This window comes from Hemicordylus capensis, chromosome 4 (assembly GCF_027244095.1).
Source record: "Hemicordylus capensis ecotype Gifberg chromosome 4, rHemCap1.1.pri, whole genome shotgun sequence".
NCBI classification, from domain to species: Eukaryota; Metazoa; Chordata; class Lepidosauria; order Squamata; family Cordylidae; genus Hemicordylus; species Hemicordylus capensis.
In genome coordinates this window covers 280,575,350-280,594,862 of record NC_069660.1, presented here as the reverse complement: position 1 = coordinate 280,594,862, position 19,513 = coordinate 280,575,350, and the positions used below count along the sequence as shown (strand labels likewise).

Below are 19,513 nucleotides of genomic sequence, written 5' to 3'. Positions count from 1 at the left end.
GGTTTACGTTTCTACTGGTTAAAACTAGTAAAACAGACACAGTGATGTGTTCGCACACACACACACACAAACTCCCAGACCCTTCTGAGGTTTGACATGATGAAGCTTAGGTCAAAGTAAGTGTACTTTTGGATAAGTGTATTTTGCTACATGGGATTTGCTTTATTATTGTTGTTGTTGTTGTAATCAAATTACAAAAATGCATAATAAGCGGAAGCAAATGTGCACATAAAAATGCACAGAACTGAAATGCTGTTGCAGAAATCAATACATGGAGTCCAACTTCTTTTGAAAATATTCAGGTTCTACTGCTTTTCTTAAACACAAATGTACCTAGTGATTAGAGGGACATGCTTTTTTTTAACAGCCTATGTTTTGTGTATATTGATTTGTTGGAGGTGGAGGTCTTGCACCTTTTAAGAAACAGGTAAGAACTTTCTAGATGTTGTGATATAATACAGGCATATTTCTACATATGCTTCTCAGCTTCATGTTTTTGAAATTCATATGGCTAATTTTCACAATTTACAGATTATTCCATTTAAGGGATGTATTAATTTCCATACTTACTGCTGTTGGGAAAAGCTGGATATTGTTTCCTGCTACATCGAGAACTCTCAGCCTCTTCAGTTTGCTAAGCCCCTAGTTGAAAATATAAAGAAATTTAGAAAGTGCGAAATGTACATTAAGTTACTAAATGTAACCACTTAAATGCTTAGATGTAAGAAGGAAAGATGTCATAAACATCTTTAAGTGATAGGAAAAGGAGGGAAATAGTTGCTAGTAGTAGGAAAAATAGAGTCATAGAAGAAAAGCGGGAAATGAGTAATAAGTGGCAGCCAAATGTTTAATTTTTTTCTGTAGTAAAAAGGACAATAATCTAAAGCAAATGTTTCTTGAAATCTGCTTCTAGATATGTCACCTTTAGTTTTAAATAGACTATATTACTTTAAAAATAACATGAGTTCTGACCACTGGCATCAGATCCTGATATGATATTTTGCCTTGGAAGGGGAATGACTCACTCGCGCTCAAACCATGGTTTGTTCCTACATGTCAACAGAACTAATATCATAAGCCTAGGAACATAAGCCTAAGTTTGTTCCTACATATCAACAGAACTAATATCATAAGCCTAGGAACATGCTAGATCTACCATGGTTCAAGATAGACAATTTAACTAGATTTAACCATTTTTATACAGAAGGATCAATCCGGAGTAGGAGATAGCATTTTCATTTTCTACATACCAAACTTCTGTAGTTCTTCATTAATTGCAGAGTGAATAAAAAGCAATTTTAAACAGTTGTTTTTTTAATTAAGTTACATTCTTATTTTCAAAATGTAAATAAAATACTAAAATTTCAAATTCTCATTTTAAAAATAACATGGTTAAAATTAAATAGCAATACAAATAAACGGGCGTCCCAGAACATCTCATTGTTCTCATGAGAAACTTATACACAGGACAGGAAGCTACAGTCCAGACGGAACACGGTGAAACAGACTGGTTCCAGATCGGCAAAGGAGTAAGACAAGGCTGTCTACTTTCTCTTTATTTATTCAATTTATATGCTGAACATATACGGAGAGAAGCTGGATTGGAAGAAGATGAGCGTGGTTTTAAAGTTGGAGGAAGAAACATCAATAACCTCGCTATACTGATGACACCACTCTGATAGCTGAGAATGCAGATGATCTGCAAGCTCTAGTAATGAAAGTCAAAGAGCACAGTGAAAAGATGGGACTACGACTCCATGTAAAGAAGACTAAATTGATGACAACTGGTACAGCAACCAGCCTCAGATTTCATAATGAAGACACTGAAGTGGTGGATAGCTCCTGCCTTTTAGGATCGACCATCAACAGTAAAGGATTCAGCAGTCAAGAAATACGCTGCAGACAAGCACTTGGTAGGGTTGCAATGAAGGCCTTGGAAAGGATCATTAGAAGCCGTCACGTGTCTATACCTACAAAGATTAGAATCGTTCAGACAATGGTTTTTCCTGTGACACTCTATGGATGCGAAAGCTGGACTTTGAAGAAGCAAGATAAAAAAAGCATTGACGCTTTTGAACTTTGGTGCTGGAGAAGACTTTTGAGGATACTGTGGACAGCCAGGAAAACAAACAAACGGATTATAGAACACATCAATCCAGAATTTTCACTCAAGGCGCAAACGACCAGGCTCAAACTATCATACTTCGGACACATTATGAGAAAACCCAGCTCCCTTGAGAAGTCTATAATGCTGGGAAAAGTTGAAGGAAAGAGAAGAAGAGGATGACAAGCAGGAAGGTGTATGGACTTGATTACGACAGCAATGAATGCACCACTGTGAGATCTTAAAGACCAAGTTGAAGACAGATCATCCTGAAGACAATCTATATATGTGGTTGCTAAGAGTCGACACTGACTTGACAGCACTTAATCAATCAATCAGAATCCATTGCATTAAAAACAACAACAGGTATTATGTACTACTTCCTAAATTAATTTTAAAAAATCAATTATCTTAAAAATTACATGAAGTGTACCCTCCTGGAGGTTGTAAATGTTCCATTGTGTTGTAAATTAACATGTTTTAGTGATCGGATTTGTATCATCATTTAAGAAATATGTGAAAAAAGTATTAGTGGTAAACTTGATTTAAATCAGTGATTTAAATCAATCCACCCTAATTAATTGTAATGTTAGGATCTTTTCAACTTTGACCTTCTACTATGTGGGGAATATCAACAGTGTTGCTTATCTAAATTCCCAGGCTATTATGCCCAAGAAACACAAAATATCTAACCATTTACATTGTCAAAATTATCATGGATCTTAACTAACTCACATAAGAAAATGAAAATACATCTTCTGGAACATACGATGGGAACAAAATACAGAATATTTTTCGCATAGCCTCATATTACTTTAAAGTTTTAATATCAGTTCTAAGTACCTGTCCAGCTGCTAAACTTTAACAGCGTTGGGTTTTCAGTTCCTAGAAGCTATTCACACATGCAGGCAAAACCGGGCTAAGGAATCCCAGTCTGGTTTTGCCTGCACATGTGTACAGCCGGGATCGGACCCAATCCCAGCAGTGCTTCAGCAGCAAACCCACCTCTGGAGCCACCCTCCTAAACAAGTTTAGGACAGCAAGCGCTCTCCTAACCCCGTTTTTCTGCTCATCTGCCAGGCCTGGCTGCTTACAGCTTCAAGGAGGGGAGGGGAGCTCACAATAATGCACCGCACACTCATGTGGTGCATTATGGGAGCTCTCAGTGTGGGGTAATGCATCCCGCACCCCAACCTTCCAAGCTACCGGCAGCAGCCAATAATTGTCTGGGCAGACAATTCGCCCAGAAGAAGATCTGAAGAAGAAGATCCGAAGAAGGAGCCCTCAGTCATCTGTGGCAAGGTAAGCTTTTTAAGCCTTCTTGCCCTTTCTCACAGGGTGTGAGAAACAGCTCCTGTTTTTATAGTAGCCTATATGTAAACCCTACATGTAAAATTTTGTTATTGCCTTTTATAAAAGACCAAATTAACATAAAAATCAAAAACAAAATAAGGTATGGCTAATATTCCAGAACTCTTTGCTGCTCTTAACTGTACACATTTAGCATGTAAATATACAGCCAGTTCACACTATCACAATGATATCCATTAACTTGCTCATGGCCCCGCCACTCACAGAGATCTGAGGACTAGAGACAGGGCCTTTTCTGTTGTGGCCCCTCAGCTATGGAACACCCTCCTCGAAGAGCTTCACCATGCTCCCTCCCTCAGTATTTTAAAAAAACAATTAAAACACATCTTTTTAAAGGGGCTTTTTAATGTTTGATATGCTGCTGATATCTGGTAGGTTCTTTAGTTGTTATAGTCCTCAGGTTTTACCTTTTTATTAATAATTTTTAATTTGAAACTTGTTTTAAAATATAATTTTAAATGTGGTTTTAGCCTGGCCTTTTAACTTGTTTAACTTTTTAAATCTTTTATTTTACATTATATCTATTTTATTACTGTTGTGAGCCACCCTGAGCAGTAGTGTACTGGAGGGCAGGGTATAAATATTTTAAATAGACAGATAGATAGACAGATAACCATTAAATTCCAGTTTCGCATGGTGCATGCTCTCCCACAGAATGTCATGAGAACTTCGAAGTTTTCACCCATCCCAGATCCGTGCCATAGCAAACTAACATTTAACTGAGATCGACAAGCCGAGTTCAGATCTAAGATTAATGATTCTAGTTAATTGTTGGGTTGGTACAACCATTTCCAGGTTCTTATGACATACTCTGTGGAAGCATGTGCACTACTCAAATCTGGGATTTAATGCTTAACTGACATTGTTTTAATCAATGTGAAACAACCCATAATGTGCATGCAGCAAGCAAATTTAACAATAAGTGTTTGAAATCAGTACATATCCCAGATAGCCAGAAATGGCATAAGCATGTGATGGACAACACATTCGTGATAAAAGAAAACCAAACAAAGGGCACCACCCTGTACATTTTCATTATCTTATTTCTTCCTATGTTGCTGATCTGCTTTTCGCACACTTCTTTGCTTTCTGTACTTATATCCTAAAACTTCCCTGCCTGTGACCTTTACTTCTCTAGCTTCACCACCCTCATTTGGCCAAAGGTCTCCTGCTTCTTCATAGAACTCCACCCATCTACTTTGTCTGGAACTCCGTTCCAGAATACCATCATGGTACCACTTTACTATCCTTGTTCCAATCAATTCCAATCAATAATACCTCTCAAACTCCCTATTAGGGCTGCTTTTTCATTGAGACAAGCATGAAGATGAAAGCTGTTACTCAAAATCTCCTATCTCTGCACTAGAATCAGCCATTTTCTAACTCTAAAACTTGTAAGTTTCAAACATGTCAAACGTACTTCTTTCTGCATTTCCAACAATTGTTCAATTTTAAATATTAAAATGGCACACAATACTACTGAGAGTCAGAGTTCATCTGCACAATGATCCAAAGGAGGCTTCATCAGAGGAAGAGCCACTCCAGCCTGGAATCCTGGGCATGGGAACTACCCCCAGATTCTATAGAGCTGGAGCAGCCAGAGCCAGTTGCCCCCTCAGAAGAGCCCTGGAGTACTGCAGACCCAGTGCCCCTTAGTGGGGCTTCTGCCCCTTTCTCTGAGTTCCCTCCATTGCTCTCCACTTCCAGAAGTGGAAGCAAAGCGACACCAGGGTGAAGCTCCAGCTTCAAAGATGGAGTGATCACCTCACTGCTTGGGGCCTCCCTCCCCATGGGCTTACTTGTAGGGGGAATGCCAACTTGAGTGCCTCTTCTGGAGTAAGGATCCAGGAAAGGGTGGGGCTCACACCAGCTACATATGCCCTCAGTCAGCATCAGCCTCCTGCTGGTTCAACAGCTCACTTTTAGAGCTTATGCCTCCAGCCTGCCTTGCTTGACCTGGACACCCAGTGTTTTACCTCTACTTCTCTAACTATCAGGACTAACACTGACTTCCAAAAATTTGAATAATCAAGGAGAAATAATGGGGCAGGATAAGTCCCAATACTGAGAGTTAGTTCAGACACTGGTTTGAAGGCAAACTTGTATCAAAAACAAAAAGGATCCAAAGGGAACACGTGACCTTGCAGGAGTTTGCTGTACCCATGTTACACTGCTCGCAGAGGGTTGTATCTTAAGGTGTCATCCTACAAACATAAACACTTTTGTCAGAAGGTGAATCAATATTTTTTAGGTTCCCCCTTTCCTCTGCTGCCTACTCATGCCATGAAAATTAGCTCCTGACAGATGGGGGAAGCTTCTGGAACAAGATACTACATGGAACAGATATTATTTATCAATCTCCTATTGGTGAAAATCCATCCCCTTCTTCTATGGATTTCTTCATGAACTTCATGGACTTCTTCATGGACTTCTTCAAGGGGAGATGCTGGGAGTGGGAGGACTTCCCACCTTCTTAATATTGTTACCTTAGGATAACAACCCTAGTTGTTGGAAGAGACTCCCATTTTTATTATATACTGATTGTTCATAACAAAGTTTATTGTCAAACTGCATGCAGTGAGATGACTAAGTATTTAAAAAACATATTTCTACAGACAATATATTATTTCTGAAAGATCTCAGGAAGAGGTGGCACACCACCACTCACATCAGGGAGCTCTTCTATTTGATTTCTTGACAAAATCAAGACCTTGAGTTTTGTTAGGTATCCAATCTCTTCAGGAAGTGTGATGATGGAATTGTGGGACAAATAGAGCTTACGCAGCTTTCGGAGATAGCAGAGTTCTTTGGGAATGCATTGCAGTTGATTATTGTCTAAACTCACACATTCAAGATTTTCAAGCCTATGAAAGGAACAAAGCACTTCAGTATGATGACCTCCACATCTATATTGCTTTTGTATATTACCAAATATTTGTGAGTGGCAAGGGGAGATGCTGGGAGCGGGAGGACTTCACACCTCCTGCATCTCAGGGTGCCCGGGGGCACAAGTGTAGTGGCCACTCTTGTTAGAGAAGCCACCAAGCTCGGTGCCAATGCTCCTTCCTCCCCAGCTGATTGCCGGAAATTGCAGTGGGCCAGAGGGAAGCTGTTTAACCTGTTGCCGATTGCCCAGACAATTGCTAGCCAAGGTTAAGTGAACCACAGGTTTAGTTAACCACAGGATAAATGCTGGGTTTGAAATTGGGGCTTGGCAAGGGTGCAGAACTGGGAGCAACCTCACTCACAGCGCTTCACATGCGCAACCTAACCCAGGCTGGGCTACCCTAGCCTGGGTTAGGCTGCACATGTGAATACCCTTTATAAGTGATTAAATGTTTTACAGGGGTTCCCAAAATGGGGGTACTAGTACGCCTATAGTATCTGAAGGGCTCCCAGGAGGTAATCAGAGCCCTGTTGCTTCCCCACGCTGCTGCAGCACTATTAGTTCCCCATATGAGGATTGCCAGCTTGAAGCTGACACATCCTTAGCAATATGTTTCTTGCAAAAGGGAAAGAAGGTGAAGACCCTCCTCCTCTGCTCGTGATTGGCTGACTATATGCTGAAGCTCAGCATACCCCACCCCAGTCTGACTGACAGGCTTCAGAAAATTAGCATTCGCATTAATTTCAGTAAGACAACTTATGAGTAACCTAGTGTTGATGTGAGCCAATTACTATAGTAGACTGCCCCCCTAACTGTAAAAACTAAACTTGAATTTTACAGGGCTTTTAAAATGACAGCATGTACACAGTACCAGCATCTACCGGCACCCTGACCCATCCCCAAGCTCTGAAAGCACCCAGCGCGGTGCTTGAAAACTCACCCCCCCCCCCGCCACACCGGGGGTTGCAGCAGTGGAGAAGGCTTTGCCTTTATTCCCTGCAAGACTGGAGAGCCCACCTCATAACTGCAACACTTACATTTGAGGGTGTGTATCTATATCTATCTGTCTTTGTTGTTGTTGTTGTTGTAATACCGCAGTGTGGCCATGCAAGCACAAAAGGGCTGTCGCCACACAATGGAGTGTGGACGTACTGGCTCCTGCGGTATTACAAAAAAAGCACTCTGTGTGTATGTGTGTGTGTGTTCAAATTTAAATGTTGCAGTTAGGTGGACGGACTACTATAGTCATTTGCTCATATCCACACTAAGTTACTCATAAGTAGTCCTACTGAAATTAATGGGAATACTCAGTGCTAATTTTTCTGAAGTCAGACTGAGAGGAGAGGTATGTGCACGCACACACATTATCTATGGAGTACTGAGCTGAAGGTTTGCAACAGAGGGAGAACACTTGTTTTAAAAGGTTGGGGACCCCTGATATTGGATTAAGGCTTATTTACTTGTGACAGGACAGAAGAGCCCTATAATTTATAAGGGAGAAGAACCTACTATAAGGCTGAGGGGCTATATTTTTGGGTGACACAGAGTGCTTCCAGGGAAATAAAAGGTAATCAGAAATTGCCCCTTCTCCAGTGCAACAGGTGCTTTCCTGATTACATGCTACAACATTGTCACTACGGATCTACTAAGTGTGCTTCCGTACTTCCTGTGTTGTGACACCACAGTCCCTGCGCTGTGGTGACGTTCACATTTCCAGTGCCTTCTTTCGGATTTTATCTTTGCGTCATAGTGCTACAATGTTGCAAGTCTGTTGCAGAAAAATAGCTGTATTTTCCCATTGAAGGAGTTTGAGATTCTGGGGATCATTTTCAATACGATCCTGTCAAGCTGAAGCATTTTACCCTTGTTGTAGCATGTAATCTGGAAAGTGCCCAGTGCAGTCAGCCTGGAAGTATTGTTAGTCTGCTCCTCTCTCTGCACCAGTGCTTCCTTGCCCTGAATGTCAGCCACTATCCTTAATACTATTTGTAATACTATCCTGTAATACTCTTTAAAAGATTTGCCTTTTTTAAAAAAGCAAAGTATTCTATTTACACCTGAAGATATACTTTTCCCAAAATAGTATGGGAGAAAGGAAGCAGTTTTAGCCAATGATATAAGTATTTCTACACATGCATTTAGACCTATTGTATTTAGTCATTTTATTTAGATTCAATAATAAAAATTGAGGGTATTTCCATCACAACTAAATCTATGGATTAAAGAATGGTTGGAAATTACACAATATGAAGCAAATGCTGTATCTTGTACCAACCAATAAAGGCTGTTAAAACAAGTGGTACATGATAGCAAATTCAGGTAAAACCCCAGCCATAGAATAATCAAAATTACCTGTGTATCTCTACAGGAAGGTTGCTAAGCTGGTTGTTGTTTAGATTGAGAAGTACTAAATTCTTCAGTCCGTCTATAAAGAAACACAACTTTAAAATGAAGTATTCATCTTCACTGAAGATGACTTCATGATACATCTTTGAATTTTCCTTAATATTCCATTGTGCCCAACATAGTTCTGCCTTTATGAATATTATTTTTTGTCATTATACTTTTTTAAAAAATTAAGAGTATAAAATGGGTGCATATTAAATTATTGGATATTTTTTTTAAAAGGAAAATAAAGCATTATCTAAAATCAGAGAAGTAAAATGTCACAGAAGCCCAAAACTGGGCTCAAATAATATTTTCAGAGTATTTCAAAGAATATTTTAAATAGAAGTACTTATAAAAATAGAAGGCACCATTTTAAAGAGGAATTCCACTTTCTCAAGGGGATAGGAGAAACATTTCTTCTGAAATGGTGCAATACATTGTCTAAAAACAAAGAGATGTATTTCCTTCATGCTAATTTTACTCATGTACACATTTATACAGATTTAATGCCTCGATTAATTGATTAATTGCCTAAGGCTATAATCCCATGCATGGAATAATCTTTAGTGGGATTTATTTCCAAGTAAAGCAGCATAGGTTTGTGTGGTAAAACTCTTAGTTGATTAGACATGCCATCCTATGTTTACTGAGAAGTAAGTCCCACAGTGTTCAGTGGGGTTTATACAGGTGCATGTGCACAGGACTGCACCAAATAAAATTAAATTTCTTTAACTGGCTAACAGCCCTACTTAATGATGTTCAATATTAGTTTTGTGTTCAATATTAGTTTTCGAGTAGGATAGGATAGGATCTTACCAAATATTAATGGTGATATTCTCGTGATCTTGTTTCCAAACAAATGAAGTTTCTTCAGAGATGTGAGATATTTCAGCTGCTCAGGAACTTCTTCAAAAATATTGTTTCCCAAATTTAGTACTGTCAGCTATGAACAGATATTTGATTAAGTAATCTTACTTTTTCAACTTAAAACAGACATTATGCAAAACATGTTATTCATGTGTATCAGCATTAGTAAGTATACACTAAAGAAATGGCAAGTATTATCATAAAATACTGTTCATAAACTTACATAATTCAGGAATGCAACAAAACATTTTATATTTAAAATAAATGATTTAATGGTCTTTTACATATTTGTTAGATAACTTCATATACAGCTTTAGTCTAATCAGTTTTCAAATTAAGAAGCAGGTAATAACAAACCTTTAAGATCACTGAATGGATTAGATGACCCCTCAAGTTTTCAAGTTCAAACCCTATGGAATTTGGCTTCTGATACAAAAAACAATTGGGATTTAGAATTTCATTACCTCTGGAGAAAGTCAGAAGTACCACAATTAGTAGCAGTATTCTGGGAGCATGAAATTTATTTAGAGAATGTTAAGGTAAAAGTTCACCCATTTGCACAAGCTCTTGTTCAAACCTTTGTACAAACTACAAACCCTTTTCTAAACTTTTTAAATGGCCCATTGGTTTACTATTGCAGCATGTATTACAGTCTACATTTCATTCATTTTCTTGTACAACATTATAAGCAAAACTGGTGCTGCACTGTGAGAAGTCTTCCACTAGCACTTGTGCAATAGTCCATAAAAGCACGTTAATGTGTTTTCTCCTTACATTCACAGCACTTATTTTGAGTCAGAAATTGGGTAGCGAGTCGTGGAGTGTTTTCAGCTGCAGAATGTAGTTTGGCTTGCTTGCTTGAGTTACCTGCAGTTTCCCTGCAGCATGCCAGCTTTCTGTCCAGGGCATGCTATGGTTTTAATCAGAACTGTTTTTCTATTAAGTATTATTATTGTTGTTGTTTACACAGTCAGACAGGTGTTATTGACTGGTTTGTTTTATCCAGACATCGAGTCCTTCCCAAGGACCTGGGATGCCAGAATTTTATTGTCAATTGTTATAGATATCGTCGCAGAATATAGGCTGTTCCCAGTAAAGCTGCTTTTTGTAATTGGCTGATGGTGATTTCTGTGGCCCCTATAGTGTTGAGGTGCTCTTCAAGGTCTTTTGGGACTGCACCCAGGGCGCCAATTACCACTGGGGTTATTTTGGTCTTTTTCTGCCACAGCCTTTCAATTTCAATTTGTAGATCTTTGTATTTGGTGATTTTTTTCTATTTCTTTTTCTTCTATTCTGCTATCCCCTGGTATTGCTATGTCGATTATTTTCACTTGTTTTTCTTTCTTCTCGACTACAGTTATATCTGGTGTATTGTGTGGCAGATGTTTGTCTGTTTGTAGTCGGAAGTCCCATAATATTTTTACATCTTCATTTTCTTCAACTTTTTCAATTTTATGGTCCTACCGATTCTTGGCTACAGGTAGCTTGTATTTTTTGCAGATGTTCCAGTGTATCATCCCTGCTACCTTGTCATGCCTTTGTTTGTAGTCAGTCTGTGCGATCATCTTACAACAGCTGATCCACTGTTTCATCTGCTTCTTTACAAAGGTGGCACTTGCTCTTTGTTGTTGATGTTTTCTACTTTGGCTCTTATTGCATTTGTTCTTAGTGCCTGTTCTTGTGCAGCCAGTATTAAACCCTCTGTTTCTTTCTTCAAGTTGCCATTCTTAAGCCATTGCCAGGTCTTGGTGATGTCTGATTTTCCACTTATATTGTGCAAATATTGACCATGCAGGGGCTTATTTCTCCATTTTTCTGCTCGGTTCTTGACTTGTTCTTTCTTGTAGGCCTGCTTTGTTTCATTGGTGTTGAATAGTTTCTCGTTCTTGACCATTTTAAATGCATCTTCTTCACTGTCCTTGATATATTCTTCAAGGCCTCTTTTCTCCTCCTCTACTGTTTGATGGACTTGCAGCATTCCTCTTCCACCTGAGCTGCGAGGGAGGTAGAGCCTATCGACATCACTGTGGGGGTGCAGAGCATGATTGATGGTCATGATTTTCCTGGTCTTACGATCTAGCATCTCTAGCTCTGCCTGGGTCTATTCCTGCAGTGTATCTGATAACAGGTATAGCCCAGGTGTTTATGGCTTGTATGGTGTTCCCGCCATTGAGTTTGGACTTGAGGATTTTTCTAACTCTCCTGATGTATTCACTTCCAATTTTTCTTTTAACTTCAGTGTGTGCGATGTTATCAGCCTGGAGAATGCCCAAGTATTTGTAATGTTTCTTTCTCTTCCAGGTTCTTGATGTTGCTTCTATTGGGCAGTTCTATTCCTTCTGTTTTTGTTATTTTTCCTCTTTTCATTATTAATGCAGCAAACCTGTCTAGTCCAAACTCCATTGCTATATCGCTACTGAATATACGGACAGTGTTTAGCAGTGATTCGATTTCTGACTGGGACTTTCCATACAACTTCAGATTGTCCATGTACAGCAGATGGTTGATTTTATTTGATGTTTTAGATGTTTGGTATCCGAGGCCTGTTTTGTTTAGTATTTGTGAAAGTGGGGTCATGGCGATTACAAACAACAGAGGGGATAGTAAGTCCCCTTGGAAAATGCCTCTTCTAATGCTAACCTGTCCAAGTGCCTCGCCATTGATTGTTAACTGTGTACTCCACATGCTCATTGCTTTTTAAATAAATATCTGAATGTTTTTGCTGACACCAGTTGTTTCTAAACATTTTAGTATCCGTGTGAGGCAGTGAATCGAAGGCTTTCTTGTAGTCAATCCATGCAACACTTAGATTTGTTTTTCTTCTCTTGCAGTTTTCTAAAATCATTTTGTCAATCAGCAGCTGGTCTTTTGTGCCTCTGGTGTTCGGGCAATTTCCTTTCTGTTCAACTGGAAGCTGTTTGTTAGTTAATAAGTGTTGCATCACTTCATCTGCTATTATTCCAGTTAATAATTTGAACATGGTTGGCAGGCAGGTTATCGGTCTATAATTACTTGGAACTGCACTTTTTGCTGGGTCTTTCACGATGAGATGATTTTTCCCAGTTGTTAGCCATTGTTCAATATCACCGCCTTTCATAATGTGATTGAACTGTTTTGATAGTTGTTTATGCAGGCTTGTTAGGTGTTTAAGCCAAAAGCCATTCAGTTCATCGTCGCCTGGCGCAGTCCAATTTTTAATTTTCTTTGCTCTTTCACTTATTAATTCTGATGTTATTATTAGATCTTGCATTTGTTGGTTACATTTTTTGACCTCTTTCATCCAGCCTGCTTTTTTATTATAATCTATTGGATTGTCCCATAATTTCCCCCAGAATTGCACTGTTTCTTCTTTATTTGGTGTTTTTAGGTTACTTGCAGTTTCTCCTTCTATGCTTTGGTAGAAACGTCCCTGATTCAACTGGAATTGGAGATTCTGCCTGTGTTGTGTAATTCTGGCTTCATATCTGCTTATCTTCTTTGACACTGCTGTTATTTGCTGCTTTATTATTTCCAGGACTTCTCTAATTTTCCTTGAATCTAGGTGGTATTTTTGGATCAGATACTGTTTGGTGTTTTCATTCTTCAGCTTCTTGTCTTTCATATCTTTCAATTTACTAGCATCTGATCTAAGCTTGGAGATTTTATTTTCTAATCTAATCTTCCATTTAGGTGATGTACTGCTTTCTTTTTTGACAGGTCCACTGATCTTATATCCGAGCTCTTGTGTTGTTATTGTTGCTGCACTGTACATTAGTTGGTTTGTTTCTTGCAAATTATTGGTTGTTATTTCTACAAGTGTAGCATTGACATCTTTTAATGCCTGAGCAAGTTGTTTTTTAGCAACTGTTTTTAGAGCTGGAAGTTGAACCCTGGTGGTTGTTTGGTTCATGTGCTCAGTTATTTTTTGCTTTAGTTCTTGTTACTTTTCTGTTAAACGGCATTCAGGTTTTTGAGGTGAAGGCAAAGGGGAGGTTGCCTGGTTTTGATTTTGAAACAGTTCAGCAATGGTGGCATCCTCGATTTCCAACACCTCCTCCATCTGCGCCTGAGCAACTTCTTCAATTGGTGATAATTCTTCTTCCATATCTTGAGCCTGTGTTGCTCTTTGCAGTTCTTCCAGCTCAACTCCTGTGAATACTTTATTTCTTATTATGAATCTTCTCTGGTCTGCTAGCCTTTGTTCTGTTATTTCTGTGTCTGGATGCTTCTCTTTCCAAATTTGGTACATTCTTTTTAAATAACCTCTTCTAGTTGGACTAGATTTGTAATAGCAGATCATTATTTCCTTGTTGGCATTTTTCGTATATTTTTTTCGGTTAAGCGACGTTTCTTCCAGTAACTTTGCTGTCTCCAGCCCTGGTTGCTCAACTGAAGATCCTGAGTCCTGTTGCCCACTTGCCACCAGATGTCCAGGGACTATAGCATCTGGCGCGGTCCTTGTTGACCCGGGCGACAACCAATCCGGTATAGATTTATTAAAGTTAGGTCTCACCATATTGTTGATGGGAGAGGCACTCTTTGTCTGGCTCCTCTGGTGAGACCTGTCCAGTATGGCTGGACCTCTGGCATAGCTCTCACCTTCATCAGAGCACACAAGCTCCACAACCACGCCAAGGTAGTGCCTCACTGGGGGTTGTTGTTGTTGTTGTTGTTATTATTATTATTATTATTATTATTATTATTATTATTATTTCTTGTTTGTACATTCTAACAGGTATTATTGACTGGTTTGTTTTATCCAGACATTGAGTCCTTCCCAAGGACCAGGGATGCCAAAATTTTGTTATCAATATTGTTGTTGTTGTTGTTATAGGTATCACTGCAAAATGTAGGCTGTTCCCAGTAAAGTTGTTTTTGTAGTTGGCTGATAGTGATTTCTGTGGCCCCTGTGGCATTGAGGTGCTCCTCAAGACGTTTTGGAATTACACCTAGGGCGCCAACTACTACTGGGATTATTTTCGTCTTCTTCTGCCACAACCTTTCAATTTCAATTTGTAGATCTTTGTATTTGGTGATTTTTTCTGTTTCTTTTTCTTCTATTCTGCTGTCACCTGGTATTGCTATGCCAGTTATTTTGACTTGTTTTTCTTTCTTCTCAACTACAGTTATATCTGTTGTATTGTGTGGCAGATGTTTGTCTGTTTGTAGTCAGAAATCCCGTAATATTTTTACATCTTCATTTTGTACAACTTTTTCAATTTTGTGGTCCTACCAATTTTGGGCTGCAGGTAGCTTGTATTTTTTGCAGATGTTCCAGTATATCATCCCTGCTACCTTGTCATGCCTTTGTTTGTAGTCAGTTTGTGCGGTCATTTTACAACAGCTGTTTAGGTGGTCCACTGTTTCATCTGCTTCTTTACAAAGGCGGCACTTGATCTTTGTTGTTGATTTTTTTACTTTTGCTCTTATTGCATTTGTTCTTAGTGCCTGTTCTTTTGCAGCCAGTATTAAACCCTCTGTTTCTTTCTTCAAGTTGCCTGTCTTGAGCCACTTCTAGGTCTTGGTGATGTTTGATTTTTGGGTTATATCGTGCAAATATTGATCATGCAGTGGGTTATTTTTCCATTTTTCTGCTCGGTTCTTGACTTGCTCTTTCTTGTAGGCCTGCTTTGTTTCATTGGTGTTTAATAATTTCTCATTGTTGACCATTTTAAGTGCACCTTCTTCACTCTCCTTGATATATTCTTCAAGGCCTCTTTTCTCCTCCTCTACTGTTTGATGGACTTGCAGCATTCCTCTTCCAGGCGCGGGAGGTATATCCTATCTACATCACTGCAGGGGTGCAGAGCATGATTGATGATATTTTTTATTATTATTATTATTATTATTATTATTATTATTATTATTATTATATGTATAATAGGCTCATTTTAAAGTGGTGGTTCTCTTATATGTAGCAAGGAGAGAGCAACTGTCTCTATTCATGCCCAGGACAGTGTACCTCCAGTGGCTGATGCAGCTGCCTAGTTTATGTGATTGTTAGTACTTTGGGACAGGAGATTATCTTTTCTATTTATTGTTTATTTTTCTATGTTTTTGTTGAAAAGCAGTATATAAATATTCATAGTCAATGAATATGCCTCTTACACAGAGGTAGCTCACTGGCCCAATATGGTTCAGAATGACTAGCAATAGTTCTCCAGGATTTCAGACAGGGGTCTTTCCCAACTCTAACCCAAGATACCATGCATTGAACCTGAGGCTTTCTGCATGCAGAATATGTGCTCTAGCACTTTGCAATGGCCACTTCACTATAGCCCATAAATCCTACTTTTGAACCTCTGGTTATGGGAGAATGGTGAAGCAAATGCCCCTTTTCCTCTCAAAACAAGTTAGGAGGGAGAAGGAATCAGGGAACCAAATGCTGCTACACATAACACCATTTTATGCGCCAAGGGAGAAAGCATGATAGGGTTGCACCCATTCCGAGAAAAGGGGGTTGGCAGAGCACTTCTCAAAATAATTATGTACTGTGGTATCTCCACAAAAACACTGCTTTCAGCATGAAGTATAAATATTTTACAATTGTGGAAAAATACACATTTTCGTGCCAGTCATGGGGCTTTCAGAAAGTATTTTGATGTAATTTGAGTTTTACCAGAACATTTTTAAAATGTTGTTTTAAAAAGTGCATATTACTCCCAGGTTGAATTACAGCACTGCCAAGATACAATCTGTCATAAAAAGTTCCATAACCACTTTTATGACCCATTAAAAATCGAGGCTTAGGTTGAAAGATGTACAGAGGACTATTCCTCCCACCTCCCAATCCAACTGTTCATAGTTTTCTTCTTGATCCAGACAATGATCATCCAAACGTAATCTGATTTAAAAAGGGGGGGGATGACCTAAAGTTCAGTTAAAAGGTAAGCACTTTTAATTCCCATTTATTCAAATGGGATTGTTAAGCCCATGGTTAACAATATAACTGTATACAAGATCAGAAACAAGTTCCAGTGCACTGAATGGGGCTTGTCCCTGGGTAAATGTACATAAGATTAGAGTTTAAATCTCTCCCATTTATTTAAATTAAACTGTAATGTGGTTATTTTTAGCTGGTTTGTGCCTGCTACTTACAACCATTAAGACTGCAGCATCTTTACTGTACTGTCATTCATGTTTTAAAACTTGATTTGAAATTAATTGTTATCACACAGAAAAATGGTGGTGCTTTCTGCAACTGCTTAAAATACTTCACTCTGGTTCCTAAACATCTGAAGTCCCAAATTGTTTATAGAATGAGCAAATCTGTGGTAGCAAGCATGACTTGTCCCCTTGGTCTACCCTGGTTGCATAGGAATGGGAGATTTGATGTGTGAGCACTGTAAAATATTCCCCTCAGGTTATGGAGCCACTCTGGGAAGAGCAGAAGGTTCCAAGTTCCCTCCCTGGCATCTCCAAGATAGGAATGAGAGAGATTCCTGCCTGCAACCTTGAAGAAGCCGCTACCAGTCTGGGTAGACAATAGTGAGTTAGATGGACCTATGGTCTGACTCAGTATATGGCAGCTTCCTATGTTCCTAACCTCCCTTATTCCAGATTACCGTTGAAAGTCCATAATATATGCTTCCCTTGTTTAGGAACAGATAGACACATCTCTGTAAGAAGTCACTCACTGCAGAAGGGCCCTCATCTTCTTGATGTCTAAGCAACAGCCAATCAAATGCTACATAACTCTCTTTTCATTGGAGATTTTATGGCATCTTTTATCATTGCTGAACAGCTCTCCTTTAAGTCTGTCCTGTAGGCCCGAGATAATAGAAAGTACATGCCCCCAGATCATTTATTAGGAGTTACAGCAGATAATAATCATCCTTGTATTAGACCAGCCAAGAGGACTGCTCAAGAGTGGGCTTCCTGTGTTCCTACAATGCAGTGTGGGAGGGGATTTATTTATCATCATAAATAACAAATACCAGATTTATTAATTACATGTTCACCCCCTCCTTCTCTCAAGGAACATAGGGTGGCGTACATGGTCCCCATCCCCGCATATAATTCTCAGGGCAACCTAACGTAAATTAGTGGGATGGCTCCAAATCAAGGGTGATCATTCCGGAGTGTGATGTCTGTATATGAGCCGTGAACAGCCTGCAGGGTTGCCACGTTTCCCCCCACAGTCCCCGGCCCTGCTCCTGTGCTTCTTGACAGCAGTTAACAGGAACAAAGCTCGACCTTTTGCCGCCCTGCTTGGAAAAGCTTCACTAATTGAATAAGGGCGGGCGAGGCTGCTGTGAAGGGCACAAGCAAGCCGGTGTCCTGACAAAGAGCGAGCGGAGAGAGATTATCCAACCGAGAGAAAGGAAGGCTCCCCTCACTCAGCGCGCTTCCTTCTGCCGACAGGGCAGCTCCTCACCCGGCTCAGAGCCTTCATATCCTGAGGCAGCCGGCTCAGCCTATTGTCCCGCAGGCTCAGGCCCTCCAAGCCCTTCATATTCCCCAAGCCCCGGGGCAGGTGGCGGAGTCGCCGGGCGGACAGCGAAAGCGAACGAGTCCCGGGTCCACCCCGCAGTGCCCGGAGCAGTGGCCCCTCCGCCATGCTGCTGCTTCGCTCGCCAGTCGGGAGGGCTGCCCAGCGGCGACGCCATAGAGGCAGCCAAGGTAAACAAGGCCTCCCTTGGCGCTGCCATGGAGACAGCAAAGCGACGCCGACCGGGCTCACAGGGCCGGAGGATCCGCGTAGCCATGGCAACCGCTGTGTGCTACGGAGGCCGAGGAGGAAACAGGCGTAAGCAGGGAGGGCGGAAAAAAGCGGAGCGGGGGGGACAAAAAGCGGGTGATGGGAGGAGGGTGGCTGCAGTTCTTCGGCAACAACTTTATCTTCATCGATAATAACGGGACAAATGGGAATAAACAGAACCCTTCCCGGAGCCTGGAGATCAAGGGTAGATGTGTGAAGCTCCATGGTAGCTGCAGAAAGCGCAGGGGCCAAGCCACATATTTGTGAGAAAAGGGGAAACAGTGGCAGATCTGAAAGTAGTAAGGAAGGAGTCAGAAGTAGGGTTACCAACAGTCCCTTATTATTTCAGCCCCAAAGTGCCTGTCCCTTATGGGATGCCCGATCAGGCAATGAAATGTTGGCAGCCCTAGTCAGAAGAGGTGGTGGTGAGGAGGGATAACAGACGGAGAGCTAACAATTATCAGTCAGCAGGGAATAGGGTCAAGGGGACTGATAGTGGAGTTAGATGAAAACGATAGGAATAAGATTTGGAGAGAAGGCTGGCCCGGGTACATGGATGTTGTAATGCAAGGGCATCAGAAAGCACTGGAGAGCTGAGAAAAACCCAATTTCCAAGGGAGAATAATGACTTAGAATCAGGTTAAACCACTTGTCTCCACATGTAGATGGTTCTTAGCAACCTCAAGGAATGACTTCTCTTTGATGCTGCCCCGCCAGGGTTGAGCTGCTGGTAATGAACCCACCACCCACAACAGTCTGAGAGAGAAATACTCCCCCACCGCCCCGCATGCATACAAAAAATGATGAGAGATTGGTGTACTGAGAGGTTCCACAATGGGGTTAGGGACCTGCACAGAACCAGCTCAGAGGCCCTTTATGGGCCTCTGAACTGGTTTGAAGAACCGCCAGTTCGAAGGTGACAGGGTTGCCACTTTAGGAGCAAGGGAGGGTGCACTTACCCCTCCAGCTGCTTTCCCCCCACTGTTGTCAATTTCTCCCTATTGCCCTGAAGTTCCAGACGCACATCTGGAACTTCCAGCCATATCTGGCCAACGGGGGCAATGGGGCATGATTAGCTGTTAGAAAAACAACACCCGGTGGGGGGAAAGTGGCGGGAGAGGGGGAAAGTGGTGGGAGAGGGGGAAAGTGGTGGGAGAGGGGTCAGTGCACCCTCCCCCACCCCTAAAGTGGCACCCCCACTGCCTTCAAGCCTGCC

At 40.7% G+C, this 19,513-nt stretch overlaps 1 protein-coding gene across 5 annotated transcripts in view; it reads right to left on the bottom strand.

Annotated features, from left to right (window-relative positions):
- The window catches only part of LRRC69 (leucine rich repeat containing 69), a 48,197-nt gene extending 29,752 nt beyond the window's left edge, over nucleotides 1–18,445 (bottom strand). For 2 of the 5 annotated variants that reach the window (XM_053246066.1, XM_053246071.1), the window contains exons 1-6: nucleotides 17,974–18,445; nucleotides 9,975–10,043; nucleotides 9,567–9,693; nucleotides 8,715–8,787; nucleotides 6,144–6,339; nucleotides 571–642 (exon numbers count right to left, since the gene is read on the bottom strand). In XM_053246066.1, the coding sequence (XP_053102041.1) occupies nucleotides 571–642; nucleotides 6,144–6,339; nucleotides 8,715–8,787; nucleotides 9,567–9,693; nucleotides 9,975–10,043; nucleotides 17,974–18,156 (720 nt within the window). In that variant the 5' untranslated portion in view covers nucleotides 18,157–18,445. The remainder of the gene's footprint in view (nucleotides 1–570; nucleotides 643–6,143; nucleotides 6,340–8,714; nucleotides 8,788–9,566; nucleotides 9,694–9,974; nucleotides 10,044–17,973) is intronic. The other 3 variants (XM_053246067.1, XM_053246069.1, XM_053246070.1) reach the window with 3 other exon arrangements.
- Between the last annotated feature and the right edge of the window lie 1,068 nt (nucleotides 18,446–19,513).